This window comes from Balaenoptera ricei, chromosome 20 (assembly GCF_028023285.1).
Source record: "Balaenoptera ricei isolate mBalRic1 chromosome 20, mBalRic1.hap2, whole genome shotgun sequence".
Classification (NCBI taxonomy): domain Eukaryota; kingdom Metazoa; phylum Chordata; class Mammalia; order Artiodactyla; family Balaenopteridae; genus Balaenoptera; species Balaenoptera ricei.
In genome coordinates, this window is record NC_082658.1 from 62,668,133 (window position 1) to 62,684,623 (window position 16,491).

General features: G+C 59.1%; 1 protein-coding gene and 1 pseudogene across 4 annotated transcripts in view; one reads left to right on the top strand and one right to left on the bottom strand.

Annotated features, from left to right (window-relative positions):
* Positions 1 to 16,491, bottom strand: part of EPN2 (epsin 2) — a 68,981-nt gene that overhangs the window by 26,687 nt on the left and 25,803 nt on the right. For 2 of the 4 annotated variants that reach the window (XM_059908399.1, XM_059908400.1), the window contains exon 2: positions 8,327 to 9,090. In XM_059908399.1, the coding sequence (XP_059764382.1) occupies positions 8,327 to 8,921 (595 nt within the window). In that variant the 5' untranslated portion in view covers positions 8,922 to 9,090. Of the gene's footprint in view, positions 1 to 8,326; positions 9,091 to 12,182; positions 12,295 to 16,491 lie in introns of those variants that run through there. The other 2 variants (XM_059908398.1, XM_059908401.1) reach the window with 2 other exon arrangements.
* Positions 12,834 to 14,766, top strand: LOC132354593 (peroxiredoxin-1-like; annotated as a pseudogene).

Consider the following 16,491-nt stretch of genomic DNA (forward strand, 5'->3'; position numbering starts at 1 on the left):
CACACGCGTCACCACCACCCTGAGATACGGGTGCTGCCACCGCAGCCCACGGACGCGGAAGCCGAAGCCCAGGGAGGAAGGAGCCAGCGCGGGAGACAGTGGGGACGGACGGGGCGGGCGGAGCAGAGACAAAAGCTGCCCTGTCATCTGCTGGCAGGACTCAAGGCCCATCCTCTGCCTGAGAGAAAAGAGCGAGTCTGTGCTGCTCTCTCTGGGCTGCAGGTGAAACCCTCTCCGTTACGAGATCACCAGCTGGCGAGGTGGGGAAGGGAGGGCTTGTCCAAAACAGGAAGGGATTGTTTCTCCTCGCCCTTTTCCCAGGGGTCCCCATGGTTCCTGGTGCTCTGTCTACTCCCGTGGGAAAGTCGACCTTCGGGGGAGCACTGGGGCGAGGGCTGCACCCACAACTCCCCAGGCAGGCGCTCGGGACGGAGGAGAGGGCTTGGGACACCGGAACTTCAACAAAGACGTAACTTCTCTCTTATTAATTCAATCATAAATAAACTGAGATTAAATGCCTACATCAGTTTCTTAGGGTAATACAGACAGGAAACTCACTTTTAAAATGAGTGTTTTGATGGAAATTTCCATCTATTAAACTAGAAATGATCTTTCAAAAAATTTCAGTACCCATTTTGGGCTCAGGCGCTATCACCTGAGAACGGTCAGCCCCCCGGCTGGCAGCACTGCACCTGGGCCTGGTCCGATGGGGAAACATTTGCCAATTTCAAGAGACAGAATGATGTTCATACATTTTCCCCACTACTCTCACTTCTGGGAACTCTACATTGAAGACAATGAAGAATCCTCAGAAAAGCAGGCTTTCTGCCCGAAGACGCTTACCACGTGGTTATTTATGCCGTGAGAACCTGGAAACAACTGTGACTGGGGTGGGAATGGTGAGCGACCCCTTTGAGCAGCGGCTCCCTCAGGCACGGCAGCGGGTGCAGTGCCCACATTGGCACAGGGGACACCCAAGAGCCCAGAGAGAGCACTGCCCCGTCCCCACCGTGTGGACGTCTAACCTACCCAAACTTTAACCTTTAAAGCCACACGGAAAATGCACGCAGGAAGTGAGGTGAGAAAAATCAGGGACTGCAGTATTTCTCCTGGGAATCTGGTGGTAAGGAGTCGGCTAAGGGGTGACCTCTGGGCCACGCACCCCGTCCCACTGCACGCAGGGTTAGAACAGCCCCGGACCTGCCTGCCCGGCCCCTCGGAGCGCTACACGTGTCGCACCGTGAAGGCGTCCGCCTCTCCCGAACTGGAAGCCCGCGGAGCGCCCGGCCTCAGCTGCCGACCGTGAGCCCCCCCTGCCCAGCGCCGGCCCCGGCGCCCTCGGGCTTACAAAGTGAGCGAATGAACGCACTCACCTTCTGAGAAATGTGCTTTGAAAAAAGGTCACGTGGGTATGAACGACACGTGTGTAACACTTCTCTACTGTCTGCACGGTAGGAAACATGAGATTCCTCCTGCTCTCGTGGAACACACTTCAGACCTGTGATCCAGATCTGTCCACACAGCTGCCTCCGGGGATGTGGGTCTTGATCTGGCCTTCGCTTCCTCTTCAGAGTAAGAACCCACTGGCTTTGCTCGCAGACAGACGGCCGTGACAAAGCCGGACCACCCCCCATTCCCAAAGGCCAGGCAGCTGGGGGATGACGACATCATGATACAGAAAGCAGGGACACAAAGCTGCATTTACAACACATCTGCAACCCTAGAAAAGAAAATGCTTAGAAAAAATGTCCAGAAGGACATACACCCACATGGGAACAACAGCTGCCTGTGTGACAAGATTACGGCGTGTGTCCGTCTTCTTTTTGCATTTTCTACACCATTGGGAATGGACGGGCATTACCTTTATAATGAAAAATCTAGCAGAGCTTCTTATTTGCCGCCCAAGCCACGCTTACCAGTTAGACCTGGAGAAGTGGGCCATGGGGGCACTGGCCCGACGGGCTGGTCACCACCCCGCCAGCTGGACCACGCTCCCCACGGGGGCACTGGCCCGACGGGCTGGTCACCACCCCGCCAGCTGGACCACGCTCCCCACGGGGGCACTGGCCCGATGGGCTGGTCACCACCCCGCCAGCTGGACCACGCTCCCCACGGGGGCACTGGCCCGACGGGCTGGTCACCACACCGCCAGCTGGACCACGCTCCCCACGGGGGCACTGGCCTGACGGGCTGGTCACCACCCCGCCAGCTGGACCACGCTCCCCACCAGCAGGCCACGCGAGGAGGCTCATCCCGCTGCAACAGCCATTTCGAGCCGCTGGAAGTCGGCGAGTCGCCTGCTGACTGTGACTCTCTGAAAGGGCGTGGCCGCCGGTGGTCAGCGGAAGCGACGGGAGGAAGGGCCCGCACTGACCAGGCCCGGAGCCCCCCGGGAGCTTCGGCGCCACGCTGCCCGCGCCCGCCCCGAGGCTCCGACCTGTCAGATGTGTGCCGGGGCTCTGGGACACCTCGGGAGATTTAAAAGCTCCCGGGGCAGTCAGCTGGAGCCAGTGGCTTAGGGAACAGAGAAAGGGCAGCTGGCAAAATCGGGAACAGCATTTTATTACCAAACAAAATCTAACAACTAGGAATCACACTGTTCTAAACTCAAAGTCTCAAGATACGGTACAACATTTCCACATTTCTGGAAAAGCCCACAAAGTGTATTCGCAAAAGGCTAACGGGGCAGACACCAATGGAGATAAGCACATCACGTCAAACCACCACCAAGAAAAAGAGAATTCAGGTCGATTTAGCATGCGTTCGTTCACTGCTTACTGAGCACCTCGTGGGTCAGGCACTCGGCACTGAGCACAGGCTCCTGCTCCGTCAGTGCGAGGAGACAGAAGATAAAAGAGAAAAGTACTCTGAAGACAAACACAGAATACGTGATATACAGAGATTATCCATAAATTATGTGGTCTACTTTCCAACACAAAGAAAAATTATTCTTAGACCTTCCCTCTTATTTTTATTTATACTATAATTTTTTTTTTTTATACTATAATTTTAAATGCCCCCTTCCTTCAAGCTGGCCATTGGAATCTGGCCACCAAGCATTCATGAATCAGACATGGCCCTGCTGTGTAACTCTTACTGAGCCTGACTCAACACCCCCTTTGCTTTTTTCACATCCACTACTGACAGTCTATAAAACGACAGTTTGTGTACCTACACTTTTACGAAGGATGCTTTAAAGACAAACGGACAGGTGTAGCTATTGCAGCCACACCTTCCGTCTCCCCTGGCACACGGCAACATCAATCGCCTAACTGATAACCCCCATCAGCAGCTCTGACAGCTGTTTCAACCTCACCCTCTCTGACAACCAGAGGGCCCCGTGGAGTAACCAGCGTTACACGAGGTGGACCACACAACCGTAAAACTGCCAGGGCTCTGGGTTCAGATCCTGGCCTCACTGCTACGACCGAGTGGATCTGGGGGAGCAAGTCCACCTCAGTGTCCTCGCCAACGACCCCCGCCCCGCCGCCTCCTACAGGAAGTGAACGGGGACCGCCAGCCTCCCGCTGTTGCAGGCACTGCAGCCCCGAGCAGCCCAGCCACGCGGAGGCCTCGCCACGGCACATTGAGACCCCGCTGGGGGCCCAAGCCCAGGAGACGAGAACGAACACCTTTGACATTTGCCGCCTGGACAGACGTGTCACTAAAACTGCCACCTCCGAGGGTCTGCTGGCGCTACCAACCAGCCTCTTGATTCGATTTCCCACCTGAAGACATGACAGCCAGCGCCGGCCTCTGCCGGACACTCGCTGCCATCGAAGATCAGGGCTCCCGCGACGTGCAGAACACACCGGCTCCGGCGAGACGGGCTCCCGAGTGAGTCCCGTCTCCCGCCAAATTCCTCGCCCAGCCCCTTTGGGAGCAATCAGCCGACATGGGGCCCAAAGCCGGGTGGAAGGCCCCGGAGGTCCGGGCACACTCCCCGCCAGCTGGCTGGCCCTGCCTTCCCGATAGCGGGGACCACTGGCCGGCAGTCACCACCTCTCAGCCCTGGGCGCACCCACCCCGTTCCTTTAAAGTGTGCCCAGGCCTCCTCCGCCCCATCAGGTCCAGCACCGTCATCTCCCACCTGGGGAAAGGCAGGGGTCTCCCACCAGCCTCCCTGGGCCCGCCTGGCCCCCCACACAGCCAGAGGGTCCTCGTGAGCCTTCTCAGCCTTCAGCAGGATCCAATCCCTCCTCGGTTCCAAACCCTGCCCTGCTCCCAGCTAACTGAGTAAAAGCCAAAGGGCTTTGGATGACCCGGAGGCCCTCCACCCATTTACCAACATGTGGCCGCTCCCCGTCCCTCGGGCCCAGCCTTGCCCACCGGTCCAGCCCTCCGCCCTCCACCTGCCTGGGATGCCCTTCCAGACCTTCCACAGCCCAGCCCTCCTCCTCCAGTCCAGGCTTGTTGTGGGCCTTCCCAGCACTCGGACCACCCTCCCCACTCCTCACACGCTGGGCGGTGCTGGGTTTGGGGTTTCCAGAGCATTCATGGTGCAGCGTGCAGTACAATGCCGACCATTCACTGTCTCTCTCCCCGTTAGTGGGAAGGGGGCACACGACAGAGGCACACGGTGGGAGCTCAAAACGCCCCTTGCTGAGGGAACGAGGGACTGTGGGCGCCCAAGGCCGGCAGCAGCACGGCTAACCCGGCAGGGGGACCTGTCTGTGCGTCCAGGGCTCTGCGCCGGACCCTGCGGGGAGCCCTGGGACGGACGGGCGCTCTCTGCGAGCCGGGATCAGGGCGTCATTTCTAAGAGGGGGGTGGGTAAGAGCACGGAAAGCAATCTGAAAGCGGGCACTGAACTGCAGCCACGCGCTGCAGAGGGAGGAAAGAACTCTGCAGCTGTGCGCGGGAGACCGGAAGGAGTGAGGAGGCCCGGAGAGGAGCCGACGGGCGCAGCTCACGACAGGAAGCCCTCCTCAAACACGATCACGGTGGGCAGAGCAGCAGCCGCGGCCAAGAGTCGGCACCGCGCCCACCAGGCCTCCCCTGCGGGGCCTGGGGTCCGACTTGGGCCCCTCACGAAAGTCCGCCCTGAATCACAGCCCGCACTTCACGAGACCAGTTTCCGACAGCCAGGTCAGTGGGACTCCTCGTGCTGGATTCCAAGCCAGTGTGTTCAAAGCAGACCCACCGTGTGCCCATGTCAAGCCCGCACCTTATGCGTGGCACTCAGCTGAGGGCTCAGCAAGGAGTCACGGGACAGCCCCGCAATGCGGAGGGTGTGAGATACCGAGAGGAAAGCACTCAAAAGGGTGACACCGCGTAGCACGTGTTTGCCTAAAACTCATCCAGGGTTCGAGAAACTGTCTAAAAGCAAACTCGCTCACCCATTTTACCCTTAGTTTCTCCAGAGCTGAAGGAAAAGAGAACTCCGTGTGGGCTGCGGGCGGAGCAACTTGCCGGACGTGCGTATGCGAGGGCGCCGAGTGGGGGGACCCACGGGCCCAGGCGCGGGGCGGCCCGGGCCTGGGCTTCACGTGCAAGCGTCCCAGGAGAGCTGGGGGCCAGGGGGACACACACAGACCCCCCAGTTACTCAACGGGTAGGCCCCGGGGGCACTGGGAACCTGCGGGCGCACCAGCGGGCCCTCCGCGGAGCCTGTGAAACACGCCTCCCGACACTGCAGAGCTGGTCCTCCCTGCGGAGTCCAGTACAGACCGTGAGGGGAGCACAGGCGCGAAGGAAACATCCCAGAGCTCAACAAGGCGATCACACGGGCACCTGGGGCGGGAGGGTGGCGATGTGTGTGAGGCACGATGAGCGGAACCGTTTTCAGGTCGTCGGGAAGCGGCACAGAGGCGCTTCGCTGGCGCTCCTTCCGGTAAGAGCAGAAGAGAAGGGAAGACTTTCTTCTCTGAGGCAGGGCCCCTGGGGACTGAAGGCAGATCAGACTGAGAGCACTTCCTCGTGGGCAACCCTGAGAACTGTTTTCAGTTTAACCTGCCCCAGCTGGAGACTGTCCAGGATACACCATTAATCAATCCAAAGAGAAGCCTCATTTTCGTTACCCATTGAGTTAGGGACCTTCAAACACCGTGACCTAGAATCGCAGCACAGCTAACTCTGTTCCCCACAGTCACGGGGATCTCGGGAAGGACGGCAGTTCGCTGAGAAGCAAAAGCCATCCCATCCCATTTTCAGGTCCTCCACCTGGCACGTGTCCCCGCAATGCAGAGATGGCTCCCGGCCACCGGCGCCGAGGCCCGGGTGTGCCTGGCGGGGCGAGGCTGGAACCACACACTGCGGCCAGGCGGCCCGGTCTTCCCCACACCCGGGTCTGCGGCCAGCATGACCCCCTCCAATTCCTCAGGGAGCGGGACACAGGGAGCGCCCAGCGGTCCCCCAGGCCCTAGGTGAACAGCAGCCCCCCGAGGCCCTGGCAGGACTCCGGGCGGGCGAGGGGCAAGGGAGTGCGGGGCCGGGCTCTGGGGAGAGGGGAGGACACGGGGCCTCGAGAGGCGGGGGGAGCACCGGCTGCACTGAGCGACGGCGAGCGCACACAGCCGCAGGCCAGGCCACCGGGCCCAAGCGAGGCAGGGCTGGACCTGGGCGCCAGCGCAGCAGGAGGGCAGCCCCGGGACGGGCGGGCAGGGCAGGAAGGGCGGGCGCTGGCTCAGCAGCAGCGGCTCCTTGCTCTGACCCAGCGGGGCCCCTGTGCGGTGCTGGGGACACAGCAAGGCCTCCGGTGCTGTGGGGCAGGGACACACACACACAGTGAGTGACAGGCTGTTAGAGGGACAGGCAGCAGCAGAGGCCGGGCCCCGCGAATGGACCCTGAACACGCAGCTCGAGCTCAGGGTCTCAGGGGATGAGCCGGGACCACAGCAGCGCCGGGCAGGGCGGGGGAGGCCAAGGCCGGCAGGACTGGACCCGAGGCCCCACCCACTCCTCCCTGCCCCGGAACACCCTCGGACCGATGGACGGGCCGCCGCCTCACCTAGACGACAATGACCGCAAAAGGCAGGCCAGAGGAGCAGCCCCCAGCGCCCATACGCAGCCACTCCCCCAAGAGGAGGCTGGGGGCCCGGGACTCAGCCCACCTGCAGGGGCCTTTCTCGGGTGGAGAGCGGCTCCCTGAGGGAAACACACAACTTCGCTTCTTAAGGGCAACCTTCCTTTTATGGTGCAACCTAGCGCAGGGGCAGCCCCTAGAGCCCCTGGGGTGCAGGTTCCATTTCTTTCAAGGGGTTTCACGAAGGTCACAGACTTTGCCTCAGCAGAGCCATTCAGCTAAGTGGGAAAACAACAGGAACTGCAAATGGGACAAGCAACGCGGACCTCTCTGAGCTCGACAATCCCTGAGAAATCTCAGAGGTGGGCAGTCTGACCTTACTATGCAAATCTCCTATTGCCACTTCTCGAAATGCTACTGAAACCTGCTGAACTAATAAGCAAGGTCGACAGCGGTTTGTCAAACTGCAAACAACTGCCTTAGAAAGTAAAAAAGTTTTATGCTGACTGTTACTTATTCCAAAAACAAAGGGTACAGTGACCTGCACTTTTGTTTTCACAGCCAGAAGAGACAGTTTCTGCATCCCCCAGCCCGCAGGCCGCCAGGACCCCCGCCTCGCCACCACACTGCGAAAGCAGAGAGGCGCCATTCCAGGGACCACGTCGGCGAATGACAAGGATGCCGACGCGGCTCCCGGACCAGCCTCCGCCAGGCCCCGAACCCCACTTCTATCTTCTGAGGTCTCTTCCAAACGCTGGGCAAAGACCCAGAGCCATCGACATGCAAAACGAGAGAACAGAGCAGCCCCAGCCAGCACGGACCCAGCCGTGCGACCGAACCACTCTGGACCACAGGTGGGGAAGGCCTCGCCCACGCCGGCTACTGCAGAGGCTTCTGCCCTCTCCCTCTACAAGTGAGGCAGACACACGCCATCTCACCCCAAGATGCTCAAGCAGAACAGACACTGAGCCAGTCAGGAGACCCACAGCCCAGTCATTAGAAAGACACTGCATATGAGATGAAAGAAAGCAGATTATCCAGAACAGCCAACCCCCACTGCCAGGCAGCAGGAGCAGGCCAGGCCCTTGGCTGCAGACCCGCCCCAGGAGGAAGCAGGCGACTCGGCCTCCACACCCGCCTTCCCCGCGCCCCCCGCGCCCCAGGGCCAGCCCTGCCCACGCATCCAGAGGGTCTCAGGACCCCCGAGCCAGAGCGGCCCGGGGGCCAAAAGCGCCTCTGGGACCATAACCCCAGGAAGACTGAGGGCGCTGCCGTCGGCTGCCGGCAGCGAGAACGCAGCGAGCACGGAGGGGCCGCGAGCTCCGGCTCAGCCCCGGTGCCCAGCGCTCGGCCACTACTCACAGCCGTGGTAGGAGGCCGGCGACCCCCCGGCCTTGCCGTGCTCCTGCTCCGAGTAGCTGGTGGAGAGGTTGGGCTGGCTGGAGCCCCGGCCGAAGGCGAGCTGGCTGCTGCCCACGCCGGTGGCCACCTGGGCCATGCGCTCCTTGGTCTTGAGCGCCTGGGCCCGCTCGGCCTTCAGCCGCTCCTCGTCCTTCAGCAGGGCCACCAGCTGCTTGGCCTTCTCGCGCACGTTGACGCCCTGGTCCTTGCCGTCGCGGTCGACGTACTGGAAGTCCTTCAGGGTCTGGATGGCGAAGATGTTCTCGCGGCACTGCTGGGCCACGCGCTCCGAGCCCGTCTTGATGAGGTAGTCGAGCAGCGTCAGCGCCTTGTACACGTGCCGCCAGTTCTTGCCGTGGTCGTTGAGCCGCCTCCACACCATGCTCATGATCTCCGAGAAGGCCACCACGTTGTAGGTCAGGTCAGCGACCTCCGTCATCAGGGAGCTGGACGGGCCCCACGGGTCGTTGGAGGTGGCTTCCCGGACTTTTATTTCGGCTTCCGAGTAATTGTTCACGATGTTTTTCATCTGCCGTCTGATAGACGAAGTCGTCATCTTTACTTTCTCTGCGACAAATGTAAAGCCCTTCAAAGAGAGAAGCTTCCCTGTCCCAGGCAGGTTCACACCCCGTGAAGGTTCAGTCTCCGTAATGGGTCTGGAGCAGGGTCCCTGATGGTCATTTCCTCTGTTGGAGCCTCAGGTCCGAGAAGCCGGAAGCCATGACCTAGAGAAAGAAGACAAACGTTACTGTGCACGAGCCCCCCACCCCCAGGACGGCAAGCATCTTGCAAACAGCAGGCACTGGTCAGCCAGGGCGGTGAGTGGACGTCCTCCAGCCCCCAAGGACAGAAGAGATGCCATCTTCCCTTCAAAACTAAGATAAGATCAATATTACAAGTTAAAAACCAATAAAGTTTGGGACTTCCCTGGTGGCGCAGTGGTTAAGAATCCGCCTGCCAATGCAGGGGACACGGGTTCGAGCCCTGGTCCGGGAAGATCCCACATGCTGCAGAGCAACTAAGCCCGTGTGCCGCAACTACTGAGCCTGCGCTCTAGAGCCCGCGAGCCACAACTACTGAGCCTTTGTGCCACAACTACTGAAGCCCACACGCCTCAATGAAGAGTAGCCCCTGCTCGCTGCAACTAGAGAAAGCCCACATGCAACGAAGACTCAACGCAGCAAAAATAAATAAATTTTTAAAATGGTTAACTTTAAAAAAAAAAAAAAAAGGAATAGCGTTTAAACTCAAGTTTAAGCCTCTGGAAGGAAAGCAGTAACACTAACTACTGTTATATTTTCAAAACACTTCCACTGGATCGGCTCTGCTGCGATTGTGTTTTTTTTAATAAATTTATTTATTTATTTAATTTTATTTATTTTTGGCTGCGTTGGGTCTTCGTTGCCGCGCGTGGGCTTTCTCTAGTTGTGGAGAGTGTGGGCTACTCTTCATTGCAGTGCGTGGGCTTCTCATTGCGGTGGCTTCTCAGGAAAGTCCCCGATTGTATTTTGATTGTATTTTTCTTTCACCGCCGGGCAAAAGCCAGCTAGAACAATCTAATGCTTGTCTACACCGGCTTGGGCACCACGCTTCTAACTGCGGGGGATTCTCCGTGACCACCTCTTCTGACTTCTTATAAAGTCTCCCAATTCCCCTTCTAGAGCAGGGCTTGGGCCCTCCACTGGGCTTTCAAAAGCCTCCGGCATCTGGCCCAAGCTGTGCAGTACAACCTTACAAATAATCTGGTTCTACTCCAATTTCCTCACTTCACAGAGGAGAAAACTGAGGGTTACACATGAACAGGTCCACCCAGCTCTTCGCCACAAACACATCTCTCCAGGGAAGAAAATTCTGTGGAGCTGGAGTGAGGGCCACGCCTCCGACCACGGGCTCTGGTCCAGAGTGTGGGGATCCCACCTGGCTTGGCCACCAGTCAGCACCCAGCACTGTGCCTGACGTGGATAATAAACACTGCTGATAGATTTATGCAACAGGTTAGAAACAGTGTCCCTTCCCTCAGGAAGGCGCAATCTGGCAGGGGACAGAGGACGCAAATCCAGAACAACTCAGCTGGCTGCTGGGGGCCACAAAGGCAGGCGCGGAAAGCACTTTCTGCAGAAATAACCTTCAGGGAGGTCTTCAAAGGGGGAGACTTCCGGGAGGTGGAAGGGGAGTGGCTGCTACGTGATTCCTCTCCTGGAGAAGGAGGAGACAGCCCAGAGACCACAGGGGCCACCAAGGACAGAGCAGTGCAGCCGGGCCCGGGGACAAAGCCAGCAGCTGCCCCACACTCCACCCCACCCCAGCCGCCTCTGGGCCTCTGGCCTGGGAAGGAGCCGGGTGGCCTCGGGCCCGGCTGTCCACAAAAAGCCTTCCAGGTAAGGATCATTCCGGCCCTGGTGCAGGCGGGGAGCCCGGGCCCCCAGGGAGGACCCGCCGCCTCGCCGCGGCCCCTACGCTGGGCTGCTCCTGAAAGAGGGACGACGGACGGCCCCCCCCCGGCCCCATCCACAGCCTCAGAAGTGAGGGAACAGAGTGTCAGGAGGGGAAGCCGCAGGAAACGCCCACTCCACACAGGGAGCCAGCGGACGGGGGGGCACAGAAGCCCACCCTAGTGACAGTTGCACACGTGGCCCTCAGCAGGCCAGGAGGGCTGCTTCCTTCTGAAGCCACAGAGCGCACGGGCTTCCGCGTGGGTGGGCACAGCCTGCCCCCTCCCTGACCGACCGGCTCTCACAAGCCCTCTACCGTGTGTCCCAGGACCAGGGCCAGGCGCTCTGATGGGGACCTGCGTGCGTGATGTGACCAGGCTGGCCGTCCACGCCGGCGAGAGAGGATGGGCCTCCAACGGGAAGGGCTCCGACGTCCCAGGGCGAACGCTCGCCAGCGTCACCAGTCACACCCGAGGTCCCCAGGGCCCGCGCCCACCCGGCACTTGGTCTGTCACCCACTGGGGGCTCGGCAGGCACGAGCGCCCTGCTCCTCGGAGAAGCAGGTGGGCTGGAGGGACCCCGGCCACCTTCCTCCAGGTCAGGAGGCACTCCGAGGGAGCACGAGAGCAACGGTCCTGGGAAACAGGCCTCAAATGGTTAAAGATGTAATGAAAAGAAACCACTTCCTGGGGGAGAGATGCTGCGTCGGGCTCTGCCGCCCGTCCTCTAGGCCGGTGCCCTCCCGGGGGAGGCTGCGAGGCCCGGCCAGGGCACCCCCCGAGCCTCCCAGGCCTTTGGTGGCAGAGAAAAGGCAGCCGTTCTCGCGAGCAAGGGCTGGGTGCCTCCGCCCTCCCGGACCCAGGCTGGGAAAGGAACCCTGACAGCTGAGAAAGAGGGGCCACGGCCCAACTTGCAAGGACACCTGGTAGCAGTCTCTCTGAAATACTTAGGCTCTGAGAGGGGAAAAGCTAATGAAATACTTGTTACAGTCAGAGAAAGCACAGGAATGTACTGCGAGCAGCTGCGTGCTGTTTTCCTAAAGCTACAGAAAGGGCGAGATGGGGGTAAGCAACTCCCGAAGGGGAAGGGGCCCCAAAGGTGCCTCCGAGGAACCACCCTCAGGGCCCACCTGCTCCGCGCCTGCCTCACCTGAGACCGCAGGTGAGTCTCTGGCGCTGTGAGGGGCCGCCTGGGCCCTCAACGGAGGAGGCGGGCACTGTGGGTCCATCCCACCCTCCCCGCAGACCTCAGACCTCGTTTTCCCATTTTAAAACCTCCCCCCTCAACCCCAGGATTGACTGTAAACGCCCAGACACCTTCCTGCCAGCAAACACCCGCCGCGGCTCCCCTCAAAGCCCCGACACTCCCCAAGTGCACACCCAGACCTGAGTTCTGGTCTGTTCTCGCTCTTTTCTGAGTAGCTTGCAGGCTCCACTGTCCGAACCTTCCTCCTCGATTCGCCTTCCGTTTCCAGCTTGCTGAGCCCGCACAGCAGCAAGCAGGGGCCAAGGATGGAGCCGGAGCAGGACAGGACACTGCCCGAACCCGTGGGCCACCTGTGCCCGAAGCCCCTCACCCTGCACTTCACAGCTGCAGGAGCCCCCGCGGCCACGTGTCACCTGCAGCCTGTGCGCTCCGTCCTGGGCAACAGCCGAAGAGCGCGCTCAGAGCCTCCAGGACAGGCGCGGGGACTCCAACCAGGCCCCCAGGCACAGCTGACCCGCAGCCCAGGCCGACCGCGGAGCTGCATCCCTTAGTCGACACGCAGGCAGCCCAGCCGAACTCCCGGATCATCACCCTTTTTCGAGAGCAGCTCGTAATGGTGACCATAAAGTAACCGCGGGATCACATTTGCCGAGGACAGGCTAGGGCAGAAAAATTCTGGCGTATCTGAAAACACAACCAGAATTCGAGCGACAGTGGAGACTAGAAATAGACGGAATAAAACAGCCAATAGAACAAAACTAAAAAAAAACAAACGAAAAATTCCAAGGCTGGAGTGATGCCCCTGGGGGCAAGAAGAATTCCATAAAAACATGCTCCGAGGGCCTGCAGAGCGGGGTGGGGAAATTCCTTCCAAATCTAGAGTCCCCGACCCCAACCGTGGGAGGGAGAAGCTCTCCGTGGTCCCGCAGCCCAGGTGGGTCCCTGGTCAAAGCCCACGTGTGCCTCGGCTATCGCGCTTCTGTGATGGGGCATGGCTGGCCAGGCGCGGAGAAGATGCAATCGGTCGGGGTTTCCACCAAACCCCCACGGAGATTCTGGGGGCTTTTCAGGGATCAGGGATCATGATCAGGGACCAGGACCAGCTATGAGGGAAAGGCGGCAAACGCCCCTCGCCTCCCCAGACCTAACAGTCGCGGGCCAGGCCAGTCACAAGCAGTAGATCCCACTGAATGAACGTTCCCCAGACGGCAGCTCACACTATCTGCATCTGGCAGCCTCCTGCGACTTTCTCAAGGCAGGTGACAGCCTTCACACCCACGGGGTGGGGGGAGCGGAGGGCCAGCCAGAAAAGGAAACGTCCTCCTCACTCACTGAACACGGCATCCATATCCCAACGACTCCTCGTTGGGTAGAGAAATCAAATTTTATATCTCTATCCCAAAAGTGGGCTTAAAGAAGACTTTGCATTCATATACTGAAAGAATTGCAAAAACGAACATGAGACTTAACTTCTAGATGATAAAGCAGGTACAGTGAAACCGCCCACACAGGAAGAGCCCCGGGGTGCCAGTTAACTGGCTGTAGTGGGGTCTGACGGCACTGCCCCCATGCTGGATGACCCCTGCCCCCTCTAACCACCCCCTCAAAGAGCCACCTGGGGGCTTCTCCCAAGACACGACAGTCGTGGAACAAGCACAGGAAAATTCAATGTCAGACATCCTCCTATGACTTTACCTGTTCTTGATTTTGCTAAAAGTAGAAATCAGTACTGAAAACACACATGAGGAATTTCGTTTTTCTTTACCAATGTGGCCAATCATTCAGTCTCTGGGAAGAGCAGCCCTGGGTGCAGATTACACAGGTGTTGAAATGTGGTCATTTTAAAAGATGATGTGAAGCAAGGACCGGGGTCGGGAGACATGGTTCTGGCCATCCGACAGTGCAGTCACTTAGAAATGGGGGTGCGACAAGCTGCACCTCCCTCCCAGGGTCGAGGATCAAACACCCTGACGGCTGGGCCAAGTGGATGCACAAACGTGCCACAGACGACAAAGAATTCCGTAACGCTCCCTCACCTCTGCCACTCCTCAGAGCAGTTTTGCAAATGACCAACCACGGACAACATTCTTAAAAAACCCGGCCAGCGTGTCTCCTTCCTGACTGTCCTCTGTGGTTTGTCTGTGAGAACTGCTGCGAGCAATAAGTCTTCAGGAAATGCCAAAATCGGGCACCGTGCCCCCCAGTTCAAAGCAACTGCTGTAATGCCAGATGGTCAGTTCAAAGATACCAGCCTATCTGACTACAAAGGAAAATATGTTGTGCTCTTCTTTTACCCTCTTGACTTCACCTTTGTGCGCCCCACGGAGATCACTGCTTTCAGTGATGGGGCAGAGGAACTTAAGAAACTCAACTGCCAAGTGACTGGTGCTTCTGTGGATTCGCAATTCTGTCACCTGGCATAGATCAACACACCCAAGAAACAAGGAGGACTGGGACCCAAGAACATTCCGTTGATATCAGACCCCAAGTGCACCATTGCTCAGGACCATGGGGTCTTAAAGGCCGATGAAGGCATCTCATTCAGGGGCCTTTTTATTATTGATGATAAAGGTATCCTTCGACAGATCACCATAAATGACCTTCCTGTTGGCCATTCTGTGGATGAGACGCTGAGACTAGTTCAGGCCTTCCAGTCTACTGACAAACATGGGGAAGTGTGCCCAGCTGGCTGGAAGTCTGGCAAGCGATACTATCAAGCCTGATGTCCAGAAGAGCCAAGAATGTTTCTCTAAGCAGAAGTGAGCGCTGGGCCATTTTAGGGCCAGGCTGCGGTAGGTGGCCATGAGAGCAAAACCTCTTCTGTACTATTGTCATGCTTCAAACACAAGACCTTACACTCAGCCCAGATGTGCTGTGGGACAGGACGGGCCTTTCCGGCAGGGGTTGGGGACGCCAGCCTTGCTTCCTCTGGAGGGAATGGCCTGAGCAGTATTATGGGGCAGGCAAACTGATGTAAATAGTAGTAGGGTATCACTTTTGGTCTTTTGTAGTTTTATTAAACTTGAGCCGAGGAGAAAAAAAAAAAAAAAAAAAAAAAAACCCGGCCAGAAAGCAATCAGCGTGGAGCTGTAGAGCACACAGAAGCAGGAGCCGGGCGAGCGGGGCCCAGGCCAGGCCCAGCCTCCCGCTCCTCAAGTGACGGGGCAGGCCAGACCGGACGACCTGCCCAAGCCTCCCGTCCCCAGGCCCTTTCCGACAAGTGGCTCAATTCCCTGCCGTCTCCGTGGTGTCACGGGCAGCCCCTGCCCCAGGTCAGCCACAGAGAGGCTGGAATTCCGGCCAGAAGCCTAGCGGTGGATGTTTCTTTGGCCTGTGCGGCTTCCCGGGGGCCGTGGAGTATGAAGAGCGGCCCTCGCAACGCGCCCCCCCCCCCAAGGAAGGCAGCTGGCACACGTGTGACCCCCGGGCCAGACTCTCCATTCTAACATGCTGTGACTCTGCTGCCAGAAATGCCCACTAATGGTAGGTGGCAATGCCACCCAGAGACTGGGGGGGGCAACCGACGGCTTCATACCCACCCCACCGGGCAGGCCCAGCGATGGATTACAGTTTGATCAGTAGAATTTTCCAGCTTGAGACATTTGGGAAAAAAAAAGAGCTACATGGGAAAATTTAGAATTCCCATGATTTCATGCTTAATTTAGACCTGGCTGGTCACTGTGGTGGCGCTAAGTGCTGAGCTGTCGCCATGTCCTGAGGAGCCCGCGGGAGAGCGGAAGCCAAAGGGGGGGGCTGTGGACCCCGCAGCCAGAATCCCACAGACCCGGTTTCAGGCTCAGCAGCAACGTGACACTGTTCTCAAAAGGAGCTCAAGATGCTCGCCCAGAGGAAGCCCGCGTGCGGGTAAGGAACAGGTGCCCGCATGCTGTGTAAGTGCAAACCAAGGCCGTGAGAAGAAGGGGCAGTTGCTCACCTCGGCCCTTAAACCAGCAGGGCCGGGAGGTCACTTCCAACTCTCCCCACGCGGCCGTGCAGGAAGGGGGCTCCCACGGCTTCAGGGAGTGACGGCTGATGTCCACGGGTCCTCAGAGGCCCAGCCCAGGCCGCGCGGGGGGTGCACCAGAGCCCCAGAGACCAGAAGACGGGCGCACTGGGAAGGTGAGCTCTTCGTGTGCCACCCACGTGCTGCGCCCTCTTCCCCGTCACGTCCCTGGTCCCTGGAACGACCTGCCTGCACCTGCTGTCTCCTCCGCCTGCCACCTCCCGGCACTGCCGCTACACCGGCTCTTTCTTGTCAGCTTAGACCTCGCCTCCTCGGGACCACGCGTCACTCTCTCAAGTCACCACTTTCCACGTGCGGCAGAGCCCCTCTCTATGTTGGACAGCTTCCTGCTTATGCCCCGTTTGTCTGCTCCCCCGCGAGCACCGGACCCTGCCCCTCTTCACCGCTGTGTCCTCGGCGCCGAGGACAGAGCCCGACCCCGGGAGCGCTCTGACATGTGCTGAGTGAATGAACACAGAGGGAAA